The sequence below is a fragment of the Musa acuminata genome, chromosome BXJ2-5 (assembly GCF_036884655.1).
Source record: "Musa acuminata AAA Group cultivar baxijiao chromosome BXJ2-5, Cavendish_Baxijiao_AAA, whole genome shotgun sequence".
NCBI classification, from domain to species: domain Eukaryota; kingdom Viridiplantae; phylum Streptophyta; class Magnoliopsida; order Zingiberales; family Musaceae; genus Musa; species Musa acuminata.
Genome location: NC_088342.1, coordinates 8595973 through 8623633, shown reverse-complemented (window position 1 = coordinate 8623633; position 27661 = coordinate 8595973). Strand labels below are relative to the sequence as shown.

Here is a 27661-nt window from a genome sequence, read left to right as displayed (position 1 = left end):
TTTTACACACACACACATATATATAAATAAATAAATAAATATATATATATATATATATATATATATATATATATATATATATATATATATATATATATATATATATATATATATAGCGCTTTTCCTTCGACTCTATTCCTCCCATGTTTATATTGTTATTTCTCATTTTATTTAAAAAATCGAAAATTAGAACTTAATAATAAAAATAAATTAGAAAGCTAACGTATATGATATTAAACACTAATGCGATTAGTCTTTCTTTCGATCTTAACTCAAATTCGTGAACAAAGATGATACAAGTTTCAATCAAAACTAGTAAACACCTATATCACATTTAAGATACCAATGACTTCAATGAATTGTACAAGAACTTTTTTCCAATGTTAATAAAGTAAAAATAATAATAATAATCTTTTATGTTTTTCGATTAATATTCAAAATAAGATTATTGACAAATCTAACTCGGGGGTTAATATGGTAAAACAAATTTATCTCGAAAAAATTATCTTTATCAATTTATTCTTAATTCTAATCTTATTATACCATCAATTATTCGACTATTAAATTTTTATTTATAAAATCTTTAAAATTAGTAAGACATTCTTTTGGGGGGACTCCCTTCGTCTAGAAAGTTTTGACTAATTGGTTAGACTAAATCACATCTCCCAATTAGTGATATTTCCCTTTACAAATACACAGTTAACTCTAAATTAATTTTTCATATTCTCAACATTTCTTCTACATTAAATCCAAAGGTTCTAATTGTCAAGCACAATATTCTTTGACCCCTTGTATTTGCAAAGTAAAAGGAGTTCTTGTATATGGTGTGATATTTGTGGCACAATATCTAATACTAAAATAGTTTGAAAAAATTGGATGGAATAGGATAAAATATTTTCCTTTGGAATGGTTCTTAGTCTTTCTTCAATTACAAATATTTTCCTCATCTTATTTATGACCATGCTTAGAACTCTTGATTAATAGGATTTTCCACCTAGCTCTCATTATAAAAATAAAAAAAACTAATCTCTCCATCTAGTTTAATGATGATGTTTGGGTTTGAAGTCTTTATTCAATCCTACTTTTGCCTCCAAAAGTGTTTACAAATACTCTGAAGAGAGTGTCTGCATACCACCAAGTTGAAGAGAGGGAGAATTGGAAAGTAGTCTAGAGTCTTAATATTCTTTCAAAAATTAAAATCTTTCTTTCGAGGCTATGCTTAGAAACTCTTTTCCAATCATTTCATATCTCGGCTATTTCCTTATAAATGTAGGGAGAAATCTTTTTTTTATATAATTATAGTTTTATTAGTACTTTCTGAAATTTGTAATAATCAAAATTTAGTTTTCCTTTCCATGAATGAGTGTGGGCAAATCATTTCCTATTTTTCTTGTTTCTCTAGCACTTATCTTCTAGAAATTCAAGGAAACCCTTCTCTTCTTTAAATCTAAGAATCAATCTTAATTTTTCAGGATGATCACTACATGGGTAATTCTTAAACCTTTTCTCTCAGTTTATCGATAGATCTTACCTCTTATATATAGTTCTCTCATTATTTATGCGTTTAGTCTCAAGTCCTTAGGAACAAAGAAAAGAAAAGAATAGATCAAACTTATTACTCCACACTCTTTGGTTTTCCTCAATATGTCCTTAAATTTCTAAGTTTAGAAATATTCATAAGGGGAAATATTACAAAGGAAGATGAGCTACTCCCGACAGATGCAATAACCATTCTTCTCAACTTATTATCCTTTGATTTAAAGTTTTATCTCTTGTAAGGATGATTTACCTACAAACCCTTTGCTAATAGCCCTCTCCAAGCTGAATGGTAGGTCATATTTGATTGCTCTTCTCCTATTCCTTAATCCATTCATAATCTATGTGATAGCATTATAACTCTTGCTAAAGATATCAATTGGATCCATTTTAGTAGAACCAATAGTCTTTTTTTAATCACTTTCTTGAAATATGTTTTGTTCTCACTCTCAAGGCTCTGTAGCTGTTGGGGACTTTCATCATCCCAGTAATTAAAGCATGTTTCTTTGAAAGAAAAAAACTGCTAGATGTCACTTTCGATCTCCTTATGGCTCATTACATCTTGCAGCATTTTTCTTTTCCTGAGATGTACATCTGAATCCACCAAAGCAGGCATTTACTCTTGTGAAAATAGAGTAGTGTGAGAAAGAGGCAGCTAACTGATGATTTGGCCTTAAACTTGTGTAGCATTCTTTATGCATCCGAATCATGTGCTTGTGTTCTCCAATTCACAGATGCATTCGGTGATGGAGGATGAGTTCACTGCCTGAGCAGGTGAGGCCCTCGACACTGCAGCATCACAAACACCTCGACACGGCATTCAATGTGTAGCGCAGAAACATTAAATAGCAGAAAATGAGTTCTTCTCAGAATCATAAAACTTGTAGTAAATGTTCTCATTGCATCATGAAAAGGAAGGTTGAGGAAATTGCATGCCTTCCTACCGAAAGCAGTTATTGGATTCCATTCATGTTTGGAATGATTAAAGCTTCAAACCAACACTCTACATTGGATTATGGTTGCCACCGGAGCAGAAGAAGAAAAAGTATTCCTGTAGAACATGCTTCTGTCACTAAAACTAGTGCAGCTGGAGGAAGAAGGGGGTGATGTGATGGTGGAGAGGGAGTGGCAATTGATTGCTACAATGTCAAATGATTAATGCATTAAATTTTCCTTCTCGTATCCGAAACCATCTCCATGGAAGTTGACGATGACGAGAAGGAATGTGAGAAATATGTTGTTTAAGCAAATATGATCCAGCAGCAACATGTGACCATTTCTCATAAGAACTTACAGCAGCTGGAGTTCATGAATCACAAGAGCACACCACAGACTCAATCATATTTGGTTCTTCCCATTCTCGGAGTCCATTCTTCCTTTGCACCATGGGAATGTTTCATTAATAGGTGCTATCTGACACTGCTCCAAGTGTGCACACACCATGAGAGCTGAGAAGGAAAACATGCACTTGCTTGGTCTGCAGACATGGCTGGTGTCACAAATGGATGCCATCATTAGTCCACAGTTCACAGAAGCAGCCTTTTCTTGTCTTTGGGATTGCGAGTGGGGTGCATGTCTGCCCTTTGATCTGCTTCTTTACTGCTCTAACAAGCTTCTTCCTCCGGATGGGACACAAGCTCTTCAGACATTGTCATCATGATCTGTTCACTAGTGGCTAACAACAAAATGTCATATGATGGCTTAATCAAATGATTGCTTTTGCTGTACTTGTGAAGCTTTTGCTGCAGAGCAAAAGAGCACTAGAATTGAGGGAGGGAGATAAAGCATGCTCTGGCTGGGGAAGAAGACAATAGTTTATTACCTGTTGGGGAATGGCTGTCTCAAGCTCCAGCCTTTCAGATTGTCTCGAGCTGGCACTGAGTCCAATGGAATGAAACAGTAGAATACTGGAGAATGAGTGGCTTAAACTTTGGTTCAGTCGTTAGAGAGAACATGAATGCTTTTGGCATGCCCAGGAAACAGTGGTGGATAACCATGGCTACCCCATGATTAGCAATCTCGAGGCTGTCCATGACTATTGTTATCATTCCAATTCCCCATCTCCATAAGCAGGAAGAAGTCACATCAAATCTTGCTCTCAATACTTTCACAAATTCACTGCAGTAGATAGCCCCATGCTCACCCAAAATCTTTTGGATTATGCTGAAATATGGAGCACCCAATAGTTTTCTCTCATTTCAAGCACCCAATATTCGTAGTAACTATCTTAAGTCTTTGATCAATATCATTGCACCTTCGAAAAATCTAAATCAGTACATAATACATGATCTAGTATTCTTAGCACTTACAATCTTTTCTTGCTTAGAGAAGTGTCTAAGTAGAAGTTTCTTCTTTTTTTCTGCCTCTCTTGCAACTTTCTGGTTTATCTGAACTTTAATGAGATTGACTACAAATAGCTTCGGTACTTCCTTTTTTCCCTACTTGTAGGAAAGTCAAATTGTTACATTCACTGATGCAGTTGTTTCTAAAAAGATAACAAATAAACCTAATTCCTCTCTCTATACCCTCATCTTTACACACATGTTACCCTTGCTATGACCTTCTAGAGGACTCAAGAACATCAGTTCCTCCATGATCATGTTCTTAATGAATGGGAATAGAGTAGGCATGTGATATAGGCTTCATCAAATCTGAATTGTATGAAGTGATGTTGATTCTGTGTCTCTGTTCATGTTTTTTCCTCTTCTATGCAACAGTTGTATCCTGTGTGAATTAAGAGAAATTACAGTATACAGCACTGAGCAAGAAAGCAATGGACTAAGATAACTTCTCAAGCTAAACTTTAATAAGAGTTATTAAGACAACAGGAAAAGAATCAATCAGTAATGCTTATAGCAGAACTCCTGAAACAAATAACTGCTTGTTATGCATCAACATTGCTGTAGAAATTGCAGGTAGCAGCTCATGAGGCATTAGCTGAAATCCCTTCCATACCCTAGAGGTTTCTTTCTGTCCACTTTGTATACAGTTAACTTTTTTTGGTCCAAAAACATACAACTAGAAAGGGGGTTTCTCTGAATAAATACAAAATTGTTGATGGCCAAAATCCTCCAATAACTTCTAATCAAAATTCTCTGCCAACTGATATCAATGAAAACTTGTCTGTTTAGAAAGAAAAAGATATACATATCAGCCGCATTTGAGTATCTGCCTGAGCTGCCATACCCAAGAGTACATCATCCCAGCAGCGCAGTATATGGAAATCAACATAAGAGGCAGGAATGGAAGCCTACTGCCGAAAATATATGGGTGCAACAGCTGACCCCATAATTCCACACCCAACAATCCCAGAAGATATATTGTTCCAAATTTTCCAATAAATCCTTGTTTTCCATTTGAAGCAATTGAATTGTTGGTTTTAGTTCCTCCAGGAGCAACATCTACTCTGAAACATGAGGAAAAACCTATCCACATGAGAATGGAGTGTATGGCCAACAGCAGTACTTTTATTGGGTACTCCTGGGGGTCAAACAGCAGAGGAAACATGGAGTAACAGGATACTGCAATAAATAAAAATGGTAACCACATATTAGTCGCATAAACAATGAACAGAACACTAACCATAGTATCGTAGCTAAAAGAGCAGCACAACAATCTTCTCAGGTCTCAAATTCTAAGAAGAACATATATGTCAATGCGTGAAATCTGCTGCAGAGAAGCACTATGAATACCAACAAGAAACAAGTTTCTGATGATGGAGTAATTCGAGTAATCACGCACACATCAATGATACAGAGCTCTGTAATTACTTAAACAGGTTACGAATCCAAAAGACTTCACCAAGAGAACAGCTTCCTATCTGCATGAAATAAATGAAAACACTGCTTTTGAGAGCATACCTATTGACAACAAGAAATAATGTCTTGCATCATCCAAATTATTCACTGAAATTAGAGCAAGTGGGATTGTAAAGTGAAGTGATGCTTTCTCATGAACATGCCAACCAAACATGAAGCCACAGGTAAAGGCATATGCCACCCATCTAGTTATGTGTTTTGGCTGGGGCTTTTGGAATGCCTTAATGAGACATGGAGACATAGCAAATATCACCAGCAAGAAGGTTATCAATGGTGTGACCTATCAATTCAGAAGTTTGAAGATGTCAGATCAGAACAGCTAGCTGAATACTCACTGCTGGAAGCAACAAAATGGGACAGTACCTGCGGGAGCACAGCAAATTGGGAGAAATTTCCAACCAGTCCACCAGTAAAAGAAGCTTTTGGAGCTGGGATATCAAATCCCAGCTTCAAAAGCACAAAGGAAAGGACCTTGTCAAGAAGTATATAAAATACCCAAAAATTTGGAGCCCAGTATGCATGGCACAGGCCCCTGCCAAATGGAAATAAACGGCTAAGAACCTGTTGCATCTGCAGGAATACAAGTGTTAAAAATGGGATGAAAACTCAAATCACACACATCTTGCAAGAAGCAAATCTATCTTATAAGACAGCAGTATCAGAAATATTCAATAAAGGAATTAAGAATTGCACCATGTACAAGTCAATAATAAACAGATAATAAACCAAAAGGAATTACAAGAAGTTCAATTTGTATATGGTACCCAAGGAGTAGCTCTGCTTAAATCAATCCCCATATTCTGACAATATACCAATAGTATTGTCATTATAGAAGTCTTGGTACCTAGCCCCAAGAAAACAGTTATTTTCAATATCTAGCAAATTAAAGTCGAAGACTTCATCATATATTCAACTGACGGATTCGGAAGATATTTATAAAAACCATTAGCTTTCTTAATAAATGACATCCAATATGTGCCAAGGGCACAAAATCAAGGACAAGTAGATCGGATAATTTAACACAATAACGGGCTCCTATATAAAATGAATGGGATTATTACTACACGATTTACAGAGCCTGAGATTGATGGTGTAATAATTATGGATGATAGAAATATCACTTCATCCAAGTCTTGTTTATCCTGCACAAGAATCTTTGGGTCCAATCTAAGTAGGTGGATATGTTACACAATTATCACTATGTCCAATTCTTAACTATCATGTGCAAATATGAGCATTCATGTAAAAAATACCAACTGTATGTATTAGAATAGAGAAAACCGAAGTATTACAAGATTGTATCTAAAAACATGAATTCCTAACCGATCGTCATAAGATGCTGCATCAGCATCATAAACTGAAATTACCAACAGCACCAAGTCCAAGGAAAATCGAAATATGCCTTATTATGAATAAGAATTCTCAAGAGTATATCCAAGTTCTTACCCGAATTTCTCTCTTGATCACCTTGTGTATTTTATATTTGGACAAAAATTTTGGGAGTTTGGATAATTGAACTTAATCCAACAATGTTTCGCATTGAAGATATCCTAGGCATATTGGATGATCATTACAGCATCAAAATAAGTGCATATAATGCCAAAAAATATAGTTCTGCCAATTTGATTTGTTCGACATTGTCAATCCTTTTCACATAATCCCTATTAAATCTCAATCCAGGTATGAACCTTCTGAATTATGGATGGCATAAATATATACAATGGAAGAAGTTGAAATATTTGTCTACACAGTGTAGGCACCTAGAGATTATAAGCAACGGCATAGAAACAATTGATTGAACATTGTTTAATAGAATATCTCATTTGCAGTTGGAACAGCAATGTTTCCCCTGAGTAGTCAATAACCAATACATCCACCATGCTCATCCTTAGGAACTTAGTGAAAAGTTCCTTCAATGCATAGGATCATTATAATTACTTGAGCATTTAGCATATGCCTTGCATGTGTTGAACCAAAGATAGGGTCAACATAAGACTTGTGGAAGTGCACACATCATAGAGCTAAGATGTGTCAATTAAGTTCATGGAGTTGCATCTGCCATGTAGATCAACAGAAGCTATTCAAAATGGCTGTAGATTACTAGAAACTTAGGCCTTAATCCTTAGTGGGTTGTCTTGTGGTGTCTCTCTCCAGAGTGATCTCATCCGTGTCCTCCAAGTCGTGAACACAACCAACAATCTAAATCTGTACACTTTCCCTTCTATGCCAAGCATTGCAAGAAATAAGTGACCTTGTTCTTAGAAAAGAGCTCGGCATCATCAAAAACATGATTGTTCCCTAATCGATTCAATCAGAATAGAAACTGAAAAAGAAATTGCCAACTGGACTCAGAAAATGCCCTCTTGAACAGAAATTGTTGGACCTTTTTCACTAGTATTGTGACGGAAAGAAAAGGTTTTCTACCGTGAAAAAATTTGGAATTTGCAAGCCAAAGACCCAATTTTGCAATCACATCTTGCAATTAAATGAAGATCAATTCGACTAAGATCTTTACTTTTTCACGTTCCAACCAAACATAAAATAGAAGTAACTCGATAAAGAATCAACGCTCACCTGCCCATAGTACAAGAATGGCCCGAATGCAGCGGCGAATACAGCTCCCACTGCCGCGCCCATGGTCAGAAACCTCCTCGATGCCTCCCACGAGCCCCCCCTGCAGTAATGCCTAAGTAGGTACACGAAGTACAGGGGTGCGGCGACCAAGAAGAGGTGCTTGGAGCAGATCAGGACGGCGAAGGCGAGTCCCCCGGCGAGATCCTTCCCCTCCTCCAGGAAGGAAAGGGAGAGGAGGAGGATGCCGAGGAGGTAGCCATTGTACTGGAAGTGGATGTGGTCGACGATGAAAAGCGCGGGGGACCAGAGGAGAAGGACGAGCACGAGGCGGCGGCTGGCCGGAGGGAGGCGACGGTGGGCGAGGCGGGCGGCGGCTAGGAGGAAGACGAGGTCAGTGACGGCGACGGAGACGCGGAGATAGATGAGGACAGGGAGGGGGGCGGACGAGGGGGAGGAGGGGGAGAGGCGGAGGAGGTCGGAGGGGTGACCGCCGAGGGCGGTGGCGGGGAGGGCGAGGATGCGTTGGAAATAGGCGAAGAGCGGGGGGTAGTCGAGGGGGCAGCAGGGGGCCGACGCGTCGGAGTACCAGCGGGCGAGGGGAAGAGCGGAGGTGAGGGCGCACCAGTGGCGGTGCACCTCGAAGTCGGTGCTGCGGTACGTCGGGATCAGTAGCGCCTTTACGCACGTCGCCACCGCCCAAAGCCACTCTGCCTCGCCCATCGCAGCCTCCGCACCGGTGGACCTCTGCTGCGGCTCCTCCTCTCTTTGAAGAGGAGAGCTTTCAGGCCCAATAGCCCAATATGAACGACTTGCTAATTGGACCAAATTGAAGCCCAAATGTGTATATATAAATATAGATTAGATTATGAAGAACTAAAAACTAGGAAAACATCGGACAATTGTTTTGCAACAGCAAATATCGCCTCTCGGTTTGGGCTTTAAGTATGGACCCCGCACTAGTAAGCAGCTTCTACAGAGGGGCCCACGAAACTAACCAACAGGAACGCGCTTTTTCCTGTCTGGTAAGATGGCTGAGAACAGCTGATTTGGACCCAAGAAGAAAGCCCCAATCTATAGTTAACGCTCTCCCTCCCTCTCTCTCTCTCTCTCTCTCGATCGTCTCCCCCGTTTCAACTGAGCGTGCGAGCGAGAGAGATCGCGTGGGCGCAGCGACCAACCATGTCCCGCCAAGCCTCGCGCCTCCTGACACGCGCCCTCAGCGGAGGCGGTCACCGCAGCACTGCCTCCTTCCGCCCCTTCTCCACCGACCTCCCGGCAGCGCCGTCGGAGGATACGGCGTTCGTGGAGGCGTGGCGGAAGGTGGCCCCAAACATCGACCCGCCCAAGACGCCACTCGCCTTCATGAAGCCCCGCCCACCTACCCCCTCCTCCATCCCCTCCAAGCTCACCGTCAATTTCGTCCTCCCCTACCAATCCGAGATCTCCAACAAGGAGGTTTGCTTGCTCACTTCACCTCCTAATTCTCATCTAGATTCTTTGTTTTCCTTGATGTTTGGGTTTTTCTGCATCTTTGTTAATACATCTCATAAATTTAGTTTAGGATCTGAAATCTTTGAAGAATTTTAAGTTGTATTGATGAAATAAGATATATAATTATAATGTTATTGTCAATTCATTCCATCCTCTTCAGTCAATTGCTAGGAATTAGTTCTTGCAATCACCGAAATGGTGGATGAAAGTTTTGTGGTTGATTGTGTCCGGGAGCAACAGCTCGGATGCTGGAAGGTGCACTCTGAAATTTGAATCGGACATCTCATGCAGTTAGATTGTTGATATTTTAGTGATAAGGACTTGGTTAGGTTTCTGAGTGAGTTATGCCTTATAATAGGCGGTGATAGATTGAGGAAACCCTAGGATTCCTCATCTGACCAATGTTAGTGGAAGGTAAGGCTGGAGCATACCTAAATGGTAGAGGCAGGATTTAGATTCGTTAGCTAAAACTACATAATTAAATATGGCTGATCATTCAATTTTGTATATACAAAACCCTGGGCATCCTTCAAATGTTGGAAGACCACATCTTCTTAGTCTAATCACTTAATTATGAACTTAACAAAGTTGGAATTGTTAGAGAAAGAGAGAAGGATGGTTGTAATAGTACTGGAAAAATATGCCAAAGGAACAAAACTATTAAAAGCTTCTGAACTTGTTATCTCGTTGTGATGGAAGCCGCTAGTAGGTTTGGTCTAATTCATCATTATTTTTGGTGAAATATAGTGGATGTTTTACAACTTTGGAACAATTAATAAAGGAGATAAATAACTTTTTTTTAAAACTCATACCTGCTGCTTATGTCAACATGCAAATACACAAGGATAAGAGGATTATTGTGCGTGGTTGATGTGATAACAACATACCCCAATGAACTTATTATGTAACATTATAAGACAAGGACTGTTACTGTTTTAGTTGTCGCTTTTGAATATTCTTGCTTTATGTTTTCAGTATTAATCGATTCATTGTGTTTGGCTTTCAATGCATTACCTTTTAAGGATGTGAGAGCCATAATGCTAGATATTCATAGAAAATTTTTTTAGACGAGAGCCTTCAAGAGTGAATACTTGCATTATGTGTAATGTGCAGTTACATTAGTGCTATTTGTTTATATTTACTTTCTTCTTTTATGTATTCCTTCCTTTTGGAATGTACATTTTATTGCTTCAAGGAATCATCCCTCTGAAAATTTAAGTTTTGCTGTACCATGATTACCAGACTTAGAAGTTACAAAGATATAATCTAAGTGTGATATTGGCATGCAAAGCCTGGTGCACAGACCAATGCATTGTGAGAGTGTATTATATATGTCTAGTGAATGTGAGGTCCTGATTTGAAGGTACTATCTCATGAGGAATTATGACCATAAAAGAGCTGATCCAAAAGCTGGAATGTCAAAGAAAATGGTAATCAATGTTAAATTCTTTGCGAGAGTAGGTTGTCTCTATTTAGCTTTATCTATGGCTCAACGACATAATTCCTGAAGAAAAGTTGAGAGCTTTGATGATATGCCCTTCCCAAGCTAATAGATTAAAAAAAATGGTTATTCTTGGTTCTTTATGAAAATTTTGATCGGACTGGCAGCAAGTGGAAGGGTCTCCACTGTGCCACAGAACATTCAGTTACAATCTTACTTGTAGTTACTTCCTATAAGAGCTGATTTGGAAGCCTAAATGTTGAATAAAATGATAAACGCTGTTAAACTCTTTGTTAGCAGAGGTATTATTCCTCTAACCTAAGCTATGGCTCAATGAGATGGTTTCTTCAAGAGATTTCATAAACTTTGATGATACATTTTCTACAAGCTATTTGATATGGAAAATCTTGAAGTCTTCGTGCTTCATGTATGACATAGATGTTAATACTTGCAACCATCACAATGTATGACAGATTCGTGTGTAATTTCTCTCTAAGGTTTGTGATCTGCATGAGTCTTACCTATTAATCCATCAAAACTAGATGCATAATTTCCCTAGCCATTTAGCAAGCATGATCTGTTAATGCATTCTAAGCATTATCTGAAGAAGGATTCAATAGAGATGTCCTGTAAAAAAATAATTCAAGCATGGTCATATTCTAAAATGTCTTCATGTGGAAAATAATCTGATTATTTGCACATCATCATGCAAAGTGCACGCTGACTAGCATTGTTCTGGTAAAGTGTTGGCTATGTATCTCTGAGTGCACATTGACCCTGACCTCCTTCATGTACACTGTGGAGATGGAGATGGTCCGTGAGAAATTAGTTGTGACTGCTAGAAAGTTCAAGCAGACTTGTCATTGATCATATTTGGCCCTATAACCACTAATTTTTTAAAGAAATCATGCCATGATCATCAATATTTTTCTATTAGCTGATTTTTAAAATCCAACCATGGTGTCTATATGAAATACTAAGGCTGACAAACGGACTACTATTTCGATTTCTTTGTCCTCTAACTTATCTATTTTCAGGTTGATATGGTCATTGTACCAGCAACTACAGGGCAAATGGGTGTTTTGCCTGGACATGTTGCCACCATTGCCGAGCTCAAGCCAGGGGTCCTTTCCGTACACGAAGGGAATGAAGTTACCAAGTACTTTGTTAGCAGTGGGTTTGCTTTCGTACATGCTAACTCAGTTACAGACATAGTTGCTGTTGAGGCTGTTCCTGTTGACCGCATCGATCCAAGTCTGGTCCAAAAGGGACTTGCTGACTTCACCCAGAAGCTAAACTCAGCTACCACGGACTTGGAAAAGGCTGAAGCACAGATTGGCGTCGATGTTCATAGTGCACTGAATGCTGCACTATCTGGTTGAATGATAGTGTTTATCGCTTGGCATACAATCCTCTTGAACCATCGTTGAACTCAGATAAATGGCCAACTCTCAATATGAGAGGAAAGAAGGGGAAAGTCAAATAAATTTTTGTTTCAGCTGAAAGCACTGTGGTAATTTGATTGTGATCTTGCTGTACAAATCTGGAATGTTTGGCATTATTTTGTTTCCACGTAGATACGAAATTCTAGCAGATTTGTTGGCTTGAACTACAAAGTCACTTGTTCTCTCCTTCCTGTTATAGTGGCATTTTTTTGTTGTTTTTCTACTCTTAAAGAGTATTATTTGACTTAGATTACGAAATGTGGTTGCTTGGAAACTTGCTTGATGGCTGTGTCTATTGCCATGGTTCTCTACATTGCATTGTATTGAGTTTGTGTGATCTGAGATCGGTAAATTAGAGTATCAATCATGGTTTTCAATTCCATTGATGGTCAGACGGATCGATGACCAAATCGTTCGTTTGGTATTGAAGTTGGCGGATACACGAGTCGTATGACTCTAAAATTTCATCCGATATATTTTTGAAAATGAATGATCAAATCTCATCTTTACCACTAACTTAGAAGAGAAAAAAAATTAATTTTAAGTGATCCGTATGTCAGTCAATATAGATCGACAATAAAAATCTTGTTATCAACATAAATATTACGTTTTACATATCTCAATCAATTATTGTGTCGCCACAAACTTATCACATTGATTCAGATAGATTCATGGTTGTCTGTCTTGCTAAATTGAAACAAACTGTCAGCTCAAACAATTTATGGTATTGTTAATCATAATTTCATCTGGTGGTTCATCTTTGGTCAGTCTCGAAAGGACTTCGGCTCAATCGAACTCACCTGTACTACATTCTCACCTGGACTACACCCTCGGCATGAGTAGTTTCAGGGAACATGATGAGCGTAGCGGCACAACATGGAACCTTTCAGCTGCTGCAGTGTCTTCCTCTCGTAATGAACCGAAGATTGAGTTGATTTCCACTGATACATGATGATTTGCCAATGAGGATTCCTGTGATTGCACTTATTTTCCTGCCATAATTACATATTAATTAGTGTGGAATCATTATGATGGAGCTTGTCCAAGATTGTACAGGCACATGAGTCAGATCAAGGGGGACGCATGGGCGACAGCAACGTGTGGTGGTGGTGACCACGCTATATGCTGGCAAGCACATGGGCTGTGTCAGCTGGTGAGGGTTCATCCACCCATCAATCATGGTTTTTAGCTAACCACTTCAATAATGTCATCAGAACATATAATATCTATCGATGCACAGATCGATCGAGTCTGATGAGCCGCAAAGAATGAGAAATTAAAGAAAATACAAGTATTATTTTATACATCAAATTAATATACGTTGAGAGGACAAATAACACAATCACATTAATCACAAATTTCCTCAAAACATGCAATAAAAAAAAAAATACAAAATGTAGGGTGGAAATAGTCTTGCTTACTTTTCAAGTCAAACAGTTCACATCAATCCTATTCCCAACACACAAATCTAGCAAATACCAGGATAGAATGGAAACACTGTCTCAAGAGAGAGAGAGAGAGAGAGTGATGTGAAGGGTAATTGGATGCATGCAAAATGACAACAACTCCTGGAATCAATGTACCAAACCTCAATTACACAGACTTGGGAATTTGGTGATACCCTTGAAAGAAGAAGCCTTTGTGCTCTCTATCTGCTTCTAGAATCTTCGTCCTGGGTTTTCTTAAAACACCAGTCTGTCTGTACTTGTAACTTTGCACCTACTCAATCATAACAATTATTATGATCGTTGATCGCTTCGAGCACTACTATTATTATAGATTAAATCTCAATTTATATATAATATAATATATATTTCCATTATTCACCTCACCAATAATACCACGACGTACACCCACGCCGACGCATCGTCAAGCCGTCTCTTCCCACTACGTTGGAGAAGGGAGAGTGGAGATCGTTTCCCGGACAGCTCGCGATTCCCGATGCAGGTGAATCGTCCGATTCCCGGGGGGCTCCACGTCGGCAGACGTGACCGGGAAAACAGGAGGGTAGACCGCGGCGGAAGACGACAAGCGGAAGCGTGGAGGGAAGGGGTGACGTCGTGGCTGACGATGGTTGGGTGGAGAGGGCGAGGAAACGAATGATTCCTGCGGGCGGTTTTGCAATCTGTTTGATTAACTACGAAAACGCCACCACGTCAGGTTAACTCCACGTGACACTATCGTACTAATCCACTCTGACCGGCATTGATTGCAGTGTCAGTTAAGTGATTGATGTAATCAAGAGGGGGCAATCTTGAGTCTTCATTTCCTCTTCCCATGGTAAATGGCCAACTTAGAGAATCTAACCAAACCCAAACCGGGACACGGAAACAGGCCATGGCTACGCCTCCTTTTCCGCCCCGCTCCGCCGATGGATTCCCACGGATTCCAATGACCCGCCGCAGTTTCCACGCCACCTTTATAGCCCGCCCCTCCCCCCGTCTTCCTCATCTTTCTCACACGGCTCGAGCTCCCCATGGATTCCTCTGCCTTCTCTTCTTCCTATGGAACCTTGGCCGCCTCCGACCTCGGGGCTGGCTTCTCCGGCTGCGCCTCCTACGTCGCTTACCCCACGCGCTCTTGCCACAGAGGCTCCCTGATGGGGGGACCCCTGTCGCCGCCCGGGCCGAGAAGGTTGTTCAGCTACGGCTTCGACGAGGACGAGGTCGACGGCGAGTGCGAGCCTTGCCACTTCTTGGACTCCTGCTCGCTCTGCAGGAAGCCGCTTTCCCGCAACCGCGACATCTTCATGTACAGGTTCGATCTCCCGCCCGCTTCTCGAGCCGTCTCCGCGAGCGAGCGTGTAGCTGAATTGGTGCTGGTGTTGGTTGTTTGCAGAGGGGACACACCGTTCTGTAGCGAGGAGTGCCGGCAAGAGCGGATCGAGATCGACGAGGCCAAGGAGAAGAGATGGAATCTCTCCGCGAAGGCCTCCGGTGCGAGGAGGCAAGTGGCTGGGTGATCACCACGCTGTTGGATCAGAGGCTATGGGCTTCTCCCTACAAAGTGGAGATCCCACGAGAGGAAGAGACGAGGGGAAGGGAAAGAGATCTATCCATGATGAGGAAGCTCTCGCGATTGTATAGGATGAGACCTGCGGTATTACCCGAAGTCCACTGTAAATTTTTCCTGCCTCCAAAGGAGGTCTTCTTCTTCTTGTTGCTGCTTCTGCCGTTCTCTGATGCCTTGACCTTTAAAAGAAGGCAAAGTAAAGTGAGGCTTCGACCAGTAGATGTTCTGCTGTTCTTCTTCTGTCGATATTATGTTCTTGTACCTTTTTTGTTAGAGTTGATGACCACGAAATTGATTGTGTTAGTAAAGCAGCATTGCAAGACGTGCCCTACTATTTACAGACATGTCTCCTGCCCAGATAGAATGAAGGTGATAACCTGACTTCATTTACAGACATGTCTTAAGCCTGTCTTGGCCACCATCCAACATAGCATAAGGGGAAACAATTCAATCTCTGGATCGTTCCATTCCAAAAACATTGACGTTTTTGCTATCTCTAGATTGCTAGGGGCCATTCTTCTTGCTGCTAATCATGAACCATGGATGAGCCAACAAAGTTCTTGGACTCGAGTTCCTCTGGAATTAATTCTTGTGGATACTTTGCGGCGGTTTCACATCAAAGTTGCTGATTCCGCCATTCCCAAGCTTTGATTTCCTTGTCTTGTGACAGCTGAAACTGTGCCAAGTGTCTGACTGCATCCCTTGGATGCAAATTGGACAAGGAGGCAGGGAATCTACAGAGGAGATGCAATAAGCTTCTCGCAAGATCGACTTTCGGGTAGGCAGGGAAGAAAGATTGAATCCTTCGTGCTTCTTGATCTCGCCCTGCGTGTAAATTCGAGGTCTTGCACGAGATCCACAGGAACGGGCAGGCGGAGAGGTCACTCCAGGTCAATCCATTGCCGTGCTCTGTAGTTTGCTGAGGCGCACAAATGGCTTCTCTGAAAGCGACCTTGCATTTTAAAGGATGGCGACCGGAGCCCATCCCCACGCCCCCACCTCGCCTTCCCGCAACGCGTGTCCTTGTTGCGGTGTCGCCCTCGCCGAACGCACTCCGGCATCGAAACGTGTCCTCGAAGAAAGCGACCGGGGTGGGGGTGGGGGTGAGGATGATCTATTGACTCTGGTGGTGGATTCCTTCGAAGCAATCCGAACGCTGCCCCTGTTTCGTTCGGCGTGGGGTCGGTGTTGGGCGGGCGGATGGAGGAGAGGTACGAGCTGCTGAAGGAGCTGGGAGCCGGGAACTTTGGGGTGGCGAGGCTGGTGAAGGACAAGAAGACGGGCGAGCTCGTTGCAGTCAAGTACATCGAAAGGGGGAAGAAGGTGGTGCCCTAAGAATTCTGTGGGGGAAAAATTCGAATCTTTATGGTTGAATCGGGTTCTTGGTTTGTCGGTCTTGATGGCCGTCTTCTTCATCTCGTTCATCTGCTTCATTTAAGCTTGGGATTCGAGGTGGAGGTCGATCGTTTGAGTTCAGTTGCAGAAAAGCTCACCCTTGTTCTTACTTCTCTGGAGATTGTTGTGGTGGGAGTTTCACGATAGGGTTTTGATCTCGATTTCGTGGTTTTGAGTAGAATTGGCCTATTTGGATCGATCTTTTTCTTCTTGGCAACTGTGTTTTGCTTCTGTCTCAGATCATCTGTCCGTAGGTTGAATTGATTGGATGAGGGTTGCTGTTGTTTAATGTCTATTACCATATGCTCGACTTTCCAAAAGTTTGCATTGCTCAGTTCTTGTTTTGATTGTAACATACAACAATTTCAGCTCTTTTGTTATTTTCATGAGAAATTATGTTTTTGTTGTCCTTATGGTGAGAAATTTATTGTTCATATTGCTTTTGATGCTGAACTTTGTTTGTTCTTTAGATCGATGAGCATGTGCTGAGAGAAATAATTAACCACAAGTCCTTGAGGCATCCTAATATCGTCCGGTTCAAGGAGGTAAGAACTCGAACTCGCTTTGTAATTAGTAGATTTCCTGTTCAGTAGAATTGCCGAGCAGGTGTTGATGTGCCGGAAATGATGACTGGTCTAATGGCTCATTCATTATATTTCGATCGAATCTGCAATAAATTATAGATTGTTTGAAGTGTAGATAGCTCATTTTTATGCTACGAACTACATGGATTGAAATTTAGGCTCTTCTAATTCATCTTCTTATGCAATTACTCTTGCACTCTGTCATTTCAAATTGTTGTCGACGGTGCCTTTAAATTGTCATCTTACTGTTATTTTATCACCAATTGCTGCTTATAAATGTAAAAAGCATTGTGCATGCTAGCATAACTATGTGAGAAGGATGATATTTCTCGGATCATATCATTAATAGATAGTTTTGGTTAATTCATCGTCATCCATAATGTCTGCTTCAATATTTTTGACAACATGCTTTGTACGGTTTTTCAGCTAATCCAAAATGTCTGTCTGAGAGATATCCTCCAGGTGCAAATTAAGCTGCATCCTTACCCTCTCACTCGAGATATTTCTCTACTTCTCTATCGTTTTTATTATAGAGAATGCCTTCTTAGTACTTTTTATTGATTTTGTTTCACTTTCTGCGCGAAACGGCATTACTCATTTGATCCAAATGAAGAAATCCATAACTTCGATTTATGAAATCTGCTTAAAAGAACTACTTCATTGTACAGAGACAACTACATGCAAATAAGATCATTGTTTCACTTCTGACAAATGAATACTTGCAGGTAGTGTTGACACCAACACATCTAGCCATAGTCATGGAATACGCTGCTGGTGGTGAACTCTTTGAGAGGATATGCAGTGCCGGTCGGTTTAGTGAAGACGAGGTTGTTTAAAGTCTTTAGTTTCACATTGCTGCAAGCTCATGCACAGCCGATGTTTCTTTTTTTATCTTTTTGGGTTTTTGTATGATTTATTTGCTATTTATTTCATCTTAAACAGGCAAGGTATTTCTTTCAGCAGCTGATATCGGGAGTCAGTTATTGTCATTCTATGGTACATTACTACAAGCCTGGATCTGAATTATTTGAGAGAATAAAAGAAAATTATTTCAAGTATTATTTCCTTCTATGTAGGAAATCTGTCACCGTGATCTGAAACTCGAGAATACACTCTTGGACGGAAGTCCAACACCGCGTGTTAAAATATGTGACTTTGGGTACTCAAAGGTACAATTACATTTTGGTCTTTGAATTTGGTGTCAATTACAGTGCTTACATTTATCGATATGTTTGTCCTTGTTGGCTTGCAGTCTGCTTTGTTGCATTCACAACCCAAGTCAACAGTGGGTACTCCAGCCTACATCGCACCGGAAGTACTATCAAGAAAAGAATACGATGGCAAGGTAACTCTCCTAAGTTTTGTTGTATATTGTCTTTTGGCACTTAATCTGTATGTAGTTAAGCGAAATCTTAGATAATCAAAACAACAATTTAGTCCCATCACATCTTAATCATGTTACTAGAATCCATCGATTTGTGTGTCATGAATAATGGTTTCAATTTTCACCATCATGACCCATGCCGGTTACACATCAACACAATATGATACGGCCAAAAATTCGTGGCGTGGGCCATATAGTCCATGCTGGCTGGCATAAACCAGTATAATGTATAGTATCATACGATCAACACACGTTGGACCTCCATGTCGATACCATGTCAGCTGGGCAAGGCATGACCTTGTCTGCATCGGTCAGCATGTTACAGCATTTCTTGTAGAGTGTAGATTGGTAATGAAGAAACTGTTGGATTGCCAACATGTTTGCCGATATACATGATGTTTTCTTCTCTAATTGTTGATATACTTCTGCTAAAGTCTCTTTCAGCTCGTGTCACAATATCTTGCAAGCAGTCATCCTTAGGTTATGTTTTATGCTCGGAATTGCTTCGATCTACCTACCAATAATGATTGTGTCACTTGTGATTATGAATTGCAAAATGCCTAAAGATTCTTTTTCTAGTGTTCGAGTCTTAGAGAGTTTTAGTGGTTAATTATATTTCACATTAAATGATGTGATATTCCTCGAATCCAGATTGCAGATGTTTGGTCTTGTGGTGTCACATTGTACGTGATGTTGATTGGCTCATACCCATTTGAGGATCCTGAAGATCCCAGAAACTTCCGGAAGACTATAAGTGTAAGTTTTCTCGAGAATTTACCTTTTTCTCTTTCTTGAGTTGCCTTCCCAGGAGTCCTTTAGGATTAACAATGCATGTGGAACAGAGAATACTAAATGTTCAGTACTCCGTCCCCGACTATATTCGTATATCTTCAGAGTGCCGGCAACTTCTATCACAAATTTTCGTCGCCAACCCATTGAAGGTGTGACATTCTTCATGTTCCATAGCATCCAATTAGCACTGCAGCAGTACTAAGCCTTCATCTTCTTGTAGAGGATTACAATTCCGGAGATAAAACAGCATCCTTGGTTTCTAAAGAACCTTCCCAAAGAAATCATAAATGGTGAGAAGACAAACTTCGAAGGCAACGATGATCAGCCCTCCCAGAGCGTCGAAGACATCATGCGCATCATTGAAGAGGCAAAGAAGCCGGCAGAACACCCCAAAGTGGCCAACAATCCAGTTTCGGAGTTGGTGGAAGTTGATGAAGTCGATCCTGACGATGAGACCGAAGTCGAAAGTAGTGGGGATTTCCTAGAATCCATTTGACTTGTGAGTCTTGCAAGCATTGTGACTGAGCTGCACAGATTTGTACGTGTTTGTGGATTGTGTCTATTATTCTTGGAGTGAGTCTGAATCTGTTATGCTGTGGTGGTGTTGTTGTCGATTTAAAGATGTTCACCTTAAAATCATGATAATGACAGCCAATAATGTGATGTTGTTTGCTGAGGGTATTCAAACTGGTTCGACTTACAAAACCGGATTTTCGATTCGATCGAAGTAAGATATCTGTCCAAACCAATTTGGACCTACCTAATCGAACTAGTTTAAAATTGATTAATTCAGTTTTATTAATCAATTTATAATTTAAAATAATTAAAAATATATATATCTTTCAAATGAACTGCTTTGATTTAGCCAATCGATTCAAATAAGTTAAATCAAATCAAAATCTTAGTCAAATTAGATCGACACGATAAGATTTATCAAATTAAATTTATATTATTTGTAAAATTATGATATTAAAATCGGATCAAATTGAACTTTATGACTGGTTTCATTAATCAGTTTAAATCGATTAAAGGCTTTAGTAAACTTGATCATGCTGATATATCTTAAAATTGGTTTGATTCGATCCGAACTGATTAACCAAACCCAAGAGTGACAAATAACATGAGTGATAAGTATCCAAAAGTTTCCATAGGCATGTCACTGCTGAACTTCCAATTCATTTAAAAATGGAGTGTCATCTCATCCATGGGAATAGAAAAGCAAAAAGCACAAAAGCCTCCTCTAAACTTGTGGAATGACAAGCCAGAAAATGTTCCATTTCCTTAATTTGCACAACACGGTTCAGATCATAGTTGGCTGTTACAAACACAGGAATTTGGTTCAAAAACTGGGCTATTCAGCATTTGCATGTATCAATTAGTTCTACAGCGGATTCCTGTTGACATCCTTGTAGAGCAGGTATCTCGACGGGGTCTTTCCGAGTGCTGCATACCTGAAGATACAGAGAGGACAGGAGTTTGTGAAGCCAATTAAAACTAGACCTTGTTTGAAAGCACCGTTCATCATTCATTCGAAGCTTACCACTGAGGTACAAACGGTGCCATCCAAATGACGTCGCCTGCTTGAACCGGGTACCTGTTTTAAAAGAGTATATAAGAGAACATGAGAAGAATCTACCTTCAGGCATCAAAAGCAGCACAAGACAAACAAGAACAGCCATCTTTAGATGAGAGCACTCATTTATGTATATGTATAATGCATCAAATCTAAATAAAAGAACCCTGGCTTTCCTATTTATAGCCTTACCAGCTGTCACCCAGGCGATATATTCCTTGTCCCTCTAGTAGTAGCAAACCGTGCTGATTGTAGTGAACTTCCTATTATGACAAGCAAAGCAAAATCACTCTAAGTTGTAGCCCATGTCAAAGTAAATGACCAGAAAACTCCTTTCTGAATACACTTGCCCCTGAAGTCTTAGTTGCAGACATAGCTAGAAAGGAAGTTACACAAACCTTGACATTAAGATATTCTCCAGGTTGGAAATCCATAATCTGCAATTAGAAGACATAGAAGGCTCAGGACAAAGACATAGATTTGCCATTATGAGCAACCTTTGACTGATCCTATAGATATGAGGACAGGAACACAAACTCAAATACTGAACTTTGAAGAATTACTATTCTGTCAAATGCCAGCATGTATAATCTTGACAATTATGACTGCCAAATGGCAAATGAAGAATGTACAGCATTCAATGAGCCCCTGTAGTGACCAAAAAATTCATAAAATTTATCTCTGTATGTAGTTTTTATAATAATGACATCAGAACAATTTTACATTTCCAATAGCATCAGAAGAGAACGCAGCAAGAAATATGATAAAAAAGAATTCAAATGTTATTTAAAATGGTTCACAAAACTCAGTAAGTATCATTATAATCCCAATTTTTTTAAACCTTATGATCAAACAATTCTGAATCAACAATTGACTATCTGTAAGATATATTAAAGGGAAAAAAAGACAGCATTTATACTTTCAGGTAGGATAGTCAATAGTGTAAGAATAGATACAGCTACTGTTTGTAGTAACTTACGTGAATATTGAAATCATAAGGGGCAGAAGTTGGCAGCAGTTTCCTTAGTTCAAACACCTAGTCGTAAACAGGTAAAGAGAAAATCTAAGACAAATTAAAACACAAAAATTATAAGTCTATGTGGCAGATGTCATAAATTTCAAATTTTACCTCCCCTGGAGTTTCAAGAAGTGGTTGCTTCTCAGTTGAACCAACAATTTGTTCAGGACAATGGTTTTCTAGGCTAATATACCTAGAAGAGACAAGTTGGCGCAAATAAGATGACTGATGAGTGGAAGCTACAAATATACTGACGAGTGAAAGCTACAGAGTATATCATGTTTGTGTATGACTAAACTAAAGAAGATGAGAATCAAGTAAAGAATATTTCACATTAATGTATATGATTAAATTAAAGAAGATGAGAACTGAATACTCATCAAATATGATACAGGAACATTATGAAAAAAAAAAAGCATATGAAATTCAGATAAACAACCTACGCTCGAAAATAAGAATTGTAGCTGTTGTGTCACACTTTAACAGATGTTCTACATTCGGAGGCAGATAGGCATATGAATCGACCTACATTCAAGCAAGATCTTCAGGTTATAATAGGGCAGAAAAGATATACTTAACCCATTTCACAACAAAATTCAAAATGAAGACAGCATAATAAATACGATGTATTTAGAAATATAACTTCCCTGCTACAACATGCTTACAACATGATTGCAACTTAATGGTGCTCAAGGCTTCATTCATTGTTGGGTCTAAAAGGATAAATATTAGCAGCCTTGACCCACAAGTGGAAGGTTTGTTTTTATTATCCACCCTTTTATGATTTGGCGAAAATATTTAGACTTATAAAAATAGACCAAGAGGCATCTACCAAGTTGGGAACAGAACCAACATAAGTAGGTTTGACAGGGTATATAATTGCTTTTACCAACTACGGCTCATGCCTAAATTAGTGTTCGATTGCTCACATGTTTATGATTGAGATTTGGTATCAACATTCTAAAAGAAAAGGAAGATATAATGACACAAACAAATTAATTAAAAAATTTCTCATGAGATTCGTAATTAACTGACTCCATGTAGAATTTAATGAAGGAACAAGACACCTCCTTGAACCTAATGTTATCATAGGAAAAAAAATTGTAGATGATCGCCTTGCTTGTTGTCTACAGAAGCAACAGGGTCACACCTAGACTCACACCTAGGAGTAATTTTGCATGCACACTCATGAGATTCATTAGTCTTAAGCTGTGTAAATTTGCACAAGAATCCCTGATCAGATGCACAATATGTAGCAAAAAGCTAGCCCAAAAAATATATTTAAGTAGCAAAAAAATCAAGACAAGTATCTCTACTGTTTCAAAGGTATTTGTGCATGTGCTGGATAATCAATCAGGTTTCCAGAACCATCAACATAAAAAACTAACAGTAACTATCTATTAATGAGCCAGAATAACAAATAAAAATTAAATAGAATCTCTTACAGGCAACTTATGATCAATTATCGAACCATTTGAAAATGTGACACCACCATCAACCACAAAGACAAACCTGGATGAATCATCAGAAAAGTAAATAAATAGTAAATACAAAATTTTCAATGGTATTGAAGATTACTTCTAAGTTAAACAGAACAAAAAAACCTAAAGAAGTATAAAAATGAGACGCTGAAGGATGCTAATGCTTAATCATAAGTTTGAAAATCCCAATTACCTCCAAGCACATCAAAGAACCCCTGCTGAGAAAGAAGTTCAAAATTTTAGATTAGTTTGTAATTTGGAAGCTCAAACCCCACCTTGTAATTTGACTTCACTTACAATTCTTTGTACTTTGGCAACCGAATTTTCTCTAAATTTCTTTTGTTATAAACCGTACCCACATCCCGTGAATACACCTAGAATTATATTGTTAACAATTCCTTCTTACACTGTATATTATTTATCCTGTGCACTAAGCTACTAACATATACCTTGAGATCAAAGACCATTCTGTACCCAGACAATTCTTGGAAACTAATTTCTCAGTACAACTCTCAGAAACTATGTGCTAAAGCCAAGAAGGAAAAAAAAAGGTAGCACTAAACTGATGTCAAGTCTATGCGTGACCGAGTAAACAAAGTCAAACTCCAAGATATCTTAGAAGTTTTTAACGATTACAAAACAGTAATCTGGGCACTAGGATTCAAGTCTTGACTTAAAACCTCTACTTGCGTAGATAAAGTTATGTAAATTGACTCAGCACTCAAGTCCTCAAGAGTTTTTTCTTTTCTATCACTTCTATGTCTTTATGTCAGCAATATCTATCACATCTATTAGCATTTTGAAAATACTGATGCTAATTATATAAAAAATAGTATGAAGCAGACATTATATTGTACTAATGCTAGCAATTAATTATAGGCTGTTGTAATTAGGTCTTCAACAAAAGCAAGCATCAACCAGTAAATGGAACCTTTCAACATCTTTTGGGGGTAGTCCTGATCTGGAATTTTCTGCATTGAATAACAGCGACAATCAGAGATTGATATGATCCGTCAACCAAAAATAGCAAGTACAACAGCATCAAGAAAATGAAGAATATGCCAATGCACAGCTAATAACAAGCAGACGAAACATTACCACATGACCAAGCATCAGTAATCCTTGGTTTACTTTACCAATTTCATCTTTATTTTCACACCATTTTCACAAACTAAAAGGTAGAAGATTAAATCTTTCCTCGTAATTATATTTTGCATACGTTGGTTTATCATGACAAAGAAAAGACATAGGTTACTGCAATGAGCTTAAAACCACCTTTTTACCTAATAATGCCCTGTCACATTAACTTCTCAAATTAGAAACTACCACAGTAGACAGTATGATTTATTTTCCTTTTTTTCCAGACAGTATGATTTTTTAAGTTTCCATTTAGACTAACAAGAAATGCATAGCAAGAAGTTTAAGATTTCAAAACTCCACCGTATGTTCAAGCACCATGCAGCACAAAAATGACAAATATAACAATGAGTTATCGATGTAATAATTTCTCAAAAAAGCTAGACGAGATGCCAGATATTTGGATTGGTACCTTGCATCTTTGCCAAATACATAGAAAAATGTGCCCCCATTGCTGGAGTGATCAAGTATGCCCCCAATGTGTTAACCCTACAAAATGAGTTACAAAGTTATAGGAGAGAATTTCAGTATAATTTTTGTCAGCCAAAAAGTTCACAAAGAAGCAAAGTAATGTACCAATCTGGCAGAGGGCTGAATACATGGCTTTCTGGTGTTATAAGAGCATGGTCCCATCTGTAAACACTTCGTGTAAAGCCAGGTAAATCTGGAAATTAGTAAATAAAAGACCAATAAAAGTTGGGACTTCGTATCCATCAGTTTAAAGAATTATAATGAGACTTTCCATAAGTTGTCCCAATTCACAAAAGCTATTTGGGACCCTTTTTATTACTTGTAGTACTATAGCATAATGCTACCTTTGTCAAAAAGGCCTTATTGCATCATAGTAAGTTTGTGATACAAGTGATCAGTATTAGAGTTTCACAAATAATCTCCTCGGTTGTAAGGATAAAGATGCATATGTTAACACTCTACAGAGTCTTAGACCCAAACCCACACTAGTGAAATCTTGTCCATTCTGTCACTTCTTTTATCTATCTTGCAGCAGCTTATTATGAAAGATTTATGCCATTATAACTATTCCAAATACCTGAAGAAATTTATAGTCAGGTCAGCAGTTCACCACTGACTTCTATGCCTAGATGACAAGTCTACAATCAAACGTTAGTCAGACATCCAGCTGACCATGTAAAAGCAAGCATCTTGGCATCTTACACAACATCTATATGTTTACTTGTTCTTAGAGTATCATGTAACTTAGTCCTTGGAAGCTATAACTTCAGATCTATTTGCATCTCTATTCCTCTTTTCAACACGAAATCCAATATGAATCTAGACTATAGATGATCATTGCTAGTTATATGCATTATCTTACAATAGAATAGGACAGATATGCAGAAGTAGCAAACTATTCGTGCAAAGTGATTCCAAATGTTCAAGGATTCAATTGGACAAAAAGAATCTAGTAAATGAATATCCATGCCGTGCAACATCATATAAAGGAAAAAGCAGGATGGAACATATCCTAGTAACAAAGCATAGCCCATGCATGCTACAGTAAGGTATGTCCTTCACAAGAAGTGAGCCAAATATTTTCAATAATTGGTAGTATTAACCATCGTCACAGAACTCATCAAGAAGCCCTGACCTACATTCACCCAACCTTTTCATCCACCATTAAAAAAAAATCTACCTTGAAATACCAAGAATTTTTTTAAAGAAATAATAAGTTTCTAGCAAGAAGAGCCAAAACATCAATGAAGCAATTGTGAATCAAGAATCTAACTTATCAAGAAGCCCTAAACCTATGAAACAATGGTGAATCAAAGGAAATAGCACTCCACCTCGGAACAGCAAGAACAATCGTCTTTCTTTTCCATCAGACTCGACGATATCTATCAAAAACAACGATCTTCCTTAATTTTAGGTAATACCTTGGAGGTTGGCCGGAGAGAGGGTGGGGTTTGTGACTTTCCAGTACAGAGGCTTCGATCTCGCCTCGGCGACGACGGAAGGAGGGACGGAGCAGAAGCCTTCCTGTCCGACCGCCCCGCGCACTGCGACGCCAAAAAGCAAACGATTAGTTGCTGAAGGACATGGTAGCGAGCGTCACATGACGTAGTACCCCATGGAAGCAAAACGAGGAGGAGGAGGAGGAGAGTGTGAGGGGCGTGAAACGAGATCGAGAGAGAGTTCTGCATGTTTTGACGAAGGATTTGCTGCCGACTCCAATACCAGCAAAATGGGTGAGATTTGAGCGGATGACAAGACTACACGCGCAAGATCAAGCTGCAGTATTAGTGTATGCTAAAATGCCGATGAGAAAATTTACAATAATACTACTATATCTTGATGGTGGAATCTTCGTCGGCTGTCGTGCGCTCTGGCTCAGCCGTCCCGACTGCTGTTGGGTAGTGGAACGCTTTTATTGAATCCGAACCAGAATCCATATCAGAATCCGACGGGCAAATCTTTCCAAAATGAGAATCCACGCCCAACACTTTGATTCAGAATCGGATTAGATTCCGGTCGGTACAGATCCGCACGTTGTGGAAGGCGATCCAGTAGAGGATTCACATCCGAGATCCAATACAGTGAGACTCTATTTGTCGTTGGTTATTCTTACGGCTACTCCAACGGAAAACATTCGAAAGATAATTCTAAAAGCAAAATAGCATACTTGGATGAAATTGCAATGTAGATGATCATCCTCTTTTGCTATGAATCTATTTCCCATTTGCAGACTCGCTATATATACTTCCTCTGTATGCTAATTGAATACATATCGGTGATACAATATCCAAATAAAAGATCCATCCCACTATCACATTGCCTATGATAAAATGGTGTCGATATATTACAATTTATTTGAACCCAAATCCAACAAGCTAATCTATATTTGAATAAACCTAAATTTTAAGGTGCAAGGTAGAATGAACTGATAAAAAAGAAACAAACACAACTTTGGTCACAAAACAGTTCTCCTGGTCCATAAAGAAAAAACTATATTACTTAAACAATG

The 27661-nt window shown here is 39.1% G+C and overlaps 5 protein-coding genes across 7 annotated transcripts; 3 read left to right on the top strand and 2 right to left on the bottom strand.

The window, feature by feature from the left end:
• Positions 1-4295: 4295 nt before the first annotated feature.
• On the bottom strand, positions 4296-8717 carry LOC103984454 (probable dolichyl pyrophosphate Glc1Man9GlcNAc2 alpha-1,3-glucosyltransferase). Its single transcript, XM_009401942.3, has 4 exons — positions 7929-8717; positions 5718-5924; positions 5397-5634; positions 4296-5057 (listed from the first exon to the last, which is right to left on the bottom strand). Exons 1-4 carry the CDS (start codon positions 8646-8648, stop codon positions 4687-4689), a joined length of 1536 nt encoding a protein of 511 aa, XP_009400217.2. The 5' UTR covers positions 8649-8717; the 3' UTR covers positions 4296-4686.
• Positions 8718-9020: 303 nt separating this feature from the next.
• Positions 9021-12588, top strand: LOC103984455 (ATP synthase subunit delta', mitochondrial). Its single transcript, XM_009401943.3, has 2 exons — positions 9021-9383; positions 11898-12588. Exons 1-2 carry the CDS (start codon positions 9108-9110, stop codon positions 12240-12242), a joined length of 621 nt encoding a protein of 206 aa, XP_009400218.2. The 5' UTR covers positions 9021-9107; the 3' UTR covers positions 12243-12588.
• A 2028-nt stretch (positions 12589-14616) lies between these two features.
• Positions 14617-15625, top strand: LOC103984456 (FCS-Like Zinc finger 1). Its single transcript, XM_009401945.3, has 2 exons — positions 14617-15062; positions 15144-15625. Exons 1-2 carry the CDS (start codon positions 14782-14784, stop codon positions 15265-15267), a joined length of 405 nt encoding a protein of 134 aa, XP_009400220.2. The 5' UTR covers positions 14617-14781; the 3' UTR covers positions 15268-15625.
• Positions 15626-16079: 454 nt separating this feature from the next.
• Positions 16080-20148, top strand: LOC135612370 (serine/threonine-protein kinase SAPK3-like). 2 transcript variants are annotated; one of them, XM_065108575.1, is made up of 10 exons: positions 16080-16640; positions 17183-17257; positions 17723-17758; positions 18022-18123; positions 18239-18292; positions 18373-18465; positions 18549-18641; positions 19332-19436; positions 19523-19621; positions 19693-20148. In XM_065108575.1, exons 1-10 carry the CDS (start codon positions 16518-16520, stop codon positions 19966-19968), a joined length of 1056 nt encoding a protein of 351 aa, XP_064964647.1. In that variant the 5' UTR covers positions 16080-16517; the 3' UTR covers positions 19969-20148. The 2 variants fall into 2 exon arrangements, with proteins under 2 accessions (XP_064964647.1, XP_064964648.1); XM_065108576.1 differs by lacking the exon at positions 17723-17758 and having other exon boundaries at positions 16170-16640.
• Positions 20149-20626: 478 nt separating this feature from the next.
• On the bottom strand, positions 20627-27101 carry LOC103984459 ((S)-ureidoglycine aminohydrolase). Of its 2 annotated transcripts, none has more exons than XM_009401948.3 (14): positions 26983-27101; positions 26765-26909; positions 26574-26696; positions 25258-25345; positions 25094-25170; positions 24476-24515; positions 23509-23575; positions 22503-22588; positions 22175-22256; positions 22025-22081; positions 21444-21482; positions 21238-21308; positions 21013-21066; positions 20627-20923 (listed from the first exon to the last, which is right to left on the bottom strand). In XM_009401948.3, the coding sequence occupies exons 2-14, from the start codon at positions 26838-26840 to the stop codon at positions 20854-20856; spliced, it is 930 nt and encodes a 309-aa protein (XP_009400223.2). In that variant the 5' UTR covers positions 26841-26909; positions 26983-27101; the 3' UTR covers positions 20627-20853. The 2 variants fall into 2 exon arrangements, with proteins under 2 accessions (XP_009400223.2, XP_009400225.2); XM_009401950.3 differs by having other exon boundaries at positions 26980-27086.
• Between the last annotated feature and the right edge of the window lie 560 nt (positions 27102-27661).

Bases quoted from the DNA above. Each gene is read 5' to 3' on its own strand.
- LOC103984454 (XM_009401942.3), bottom strand. From the start codon at position 8,648: ATGGGCGAGGCAGAGTGGCTTTGGGCGGTGGCGACGTGCGTAAAGGCG. The intron at 5,635-5,717 runs GTACTGTCCCAT...CTGAATTGATAG, and splicing joins AATTTGCTGTGCTCCCGCAG to GTCACACCATTGATAACCTT. The intron at 5,058-5,396 runs GTATGCTCTCAA...TATTTATTGCAG, and splicing joins TTATTTCTTGTTGTCAATAG to TATCCTGTTACTCCATGTTT.
- LOC103984455 (XM_009401943.3), top strand. From the start codon at position 9,108: ATGTCCCGCCAAGCCTCGCGCCTCCTGACACGCGCCCTCAGCGGAGGC. The intron at 9,384-11,897 runs GTTTGCTTGCTC...ATCTATTTTCAG, and splicing joins CCGAGATCTCCAACAAGGAG to GTTGATATGGTCATTGTACC.
- LOC103984456 (XM_009401945.3), top strand. From the start codon at position 14,782: ATGGATTCCTCTGCCTTCTCTTCTTCCTATGGAACCTTGGCCGCCTCC. The intron at 15,063-15,143 runs GTTCGATCTCCC...GGTTGTTTGCAG, and splicing joins CGCGACATCTTCATGTACAG to AGGGGACACACCGTTCTGTA.
- LOC135612370 (XM_065108575.1), top strand. From the start codon at position 16,518: ATGGAGGAGAGGTACGAGCTGCTGAAGGAGCTGGGAGCCGGGAACTTT. The intron at 18,124-18,238 runs GTTGTTTAAAGT...CATCTTAAACAG, and splicing joins GTCGGTTTAGTGAAGACGAG to GCAAGGTATTTCTTTCAGCA. The intron at 19,622-19,692 runs GTGTGACATTCT...ATCTTCTTGTAG, and splicing joins TCGTCGCCAACCCATTGAAG to AGGATTACAATTCCGGAGAT.
- LOC103984459 (XM_009401948.3), bottom strand. From the start codon at position 26,840: ATGCAGAACTCTCTCTCGATCTCGTTTCACGCCCCTCACACTCTCCTC. The intron at 21,067-21,237 runs GTAAGGCTATAA...CTTTTAAAACAG, and splicing joins TATCGCCTGGGTGACAGCTG to GTACCCGGTTCAAGCAGGCG. The intron at 20,924-21,012 runs GTAAGCTTCGAA...CTGTATCTTCAG, and splicing joins GCACCGTTTGTACCTCAGTG to GTATGCAGCACTCGGAAAGA.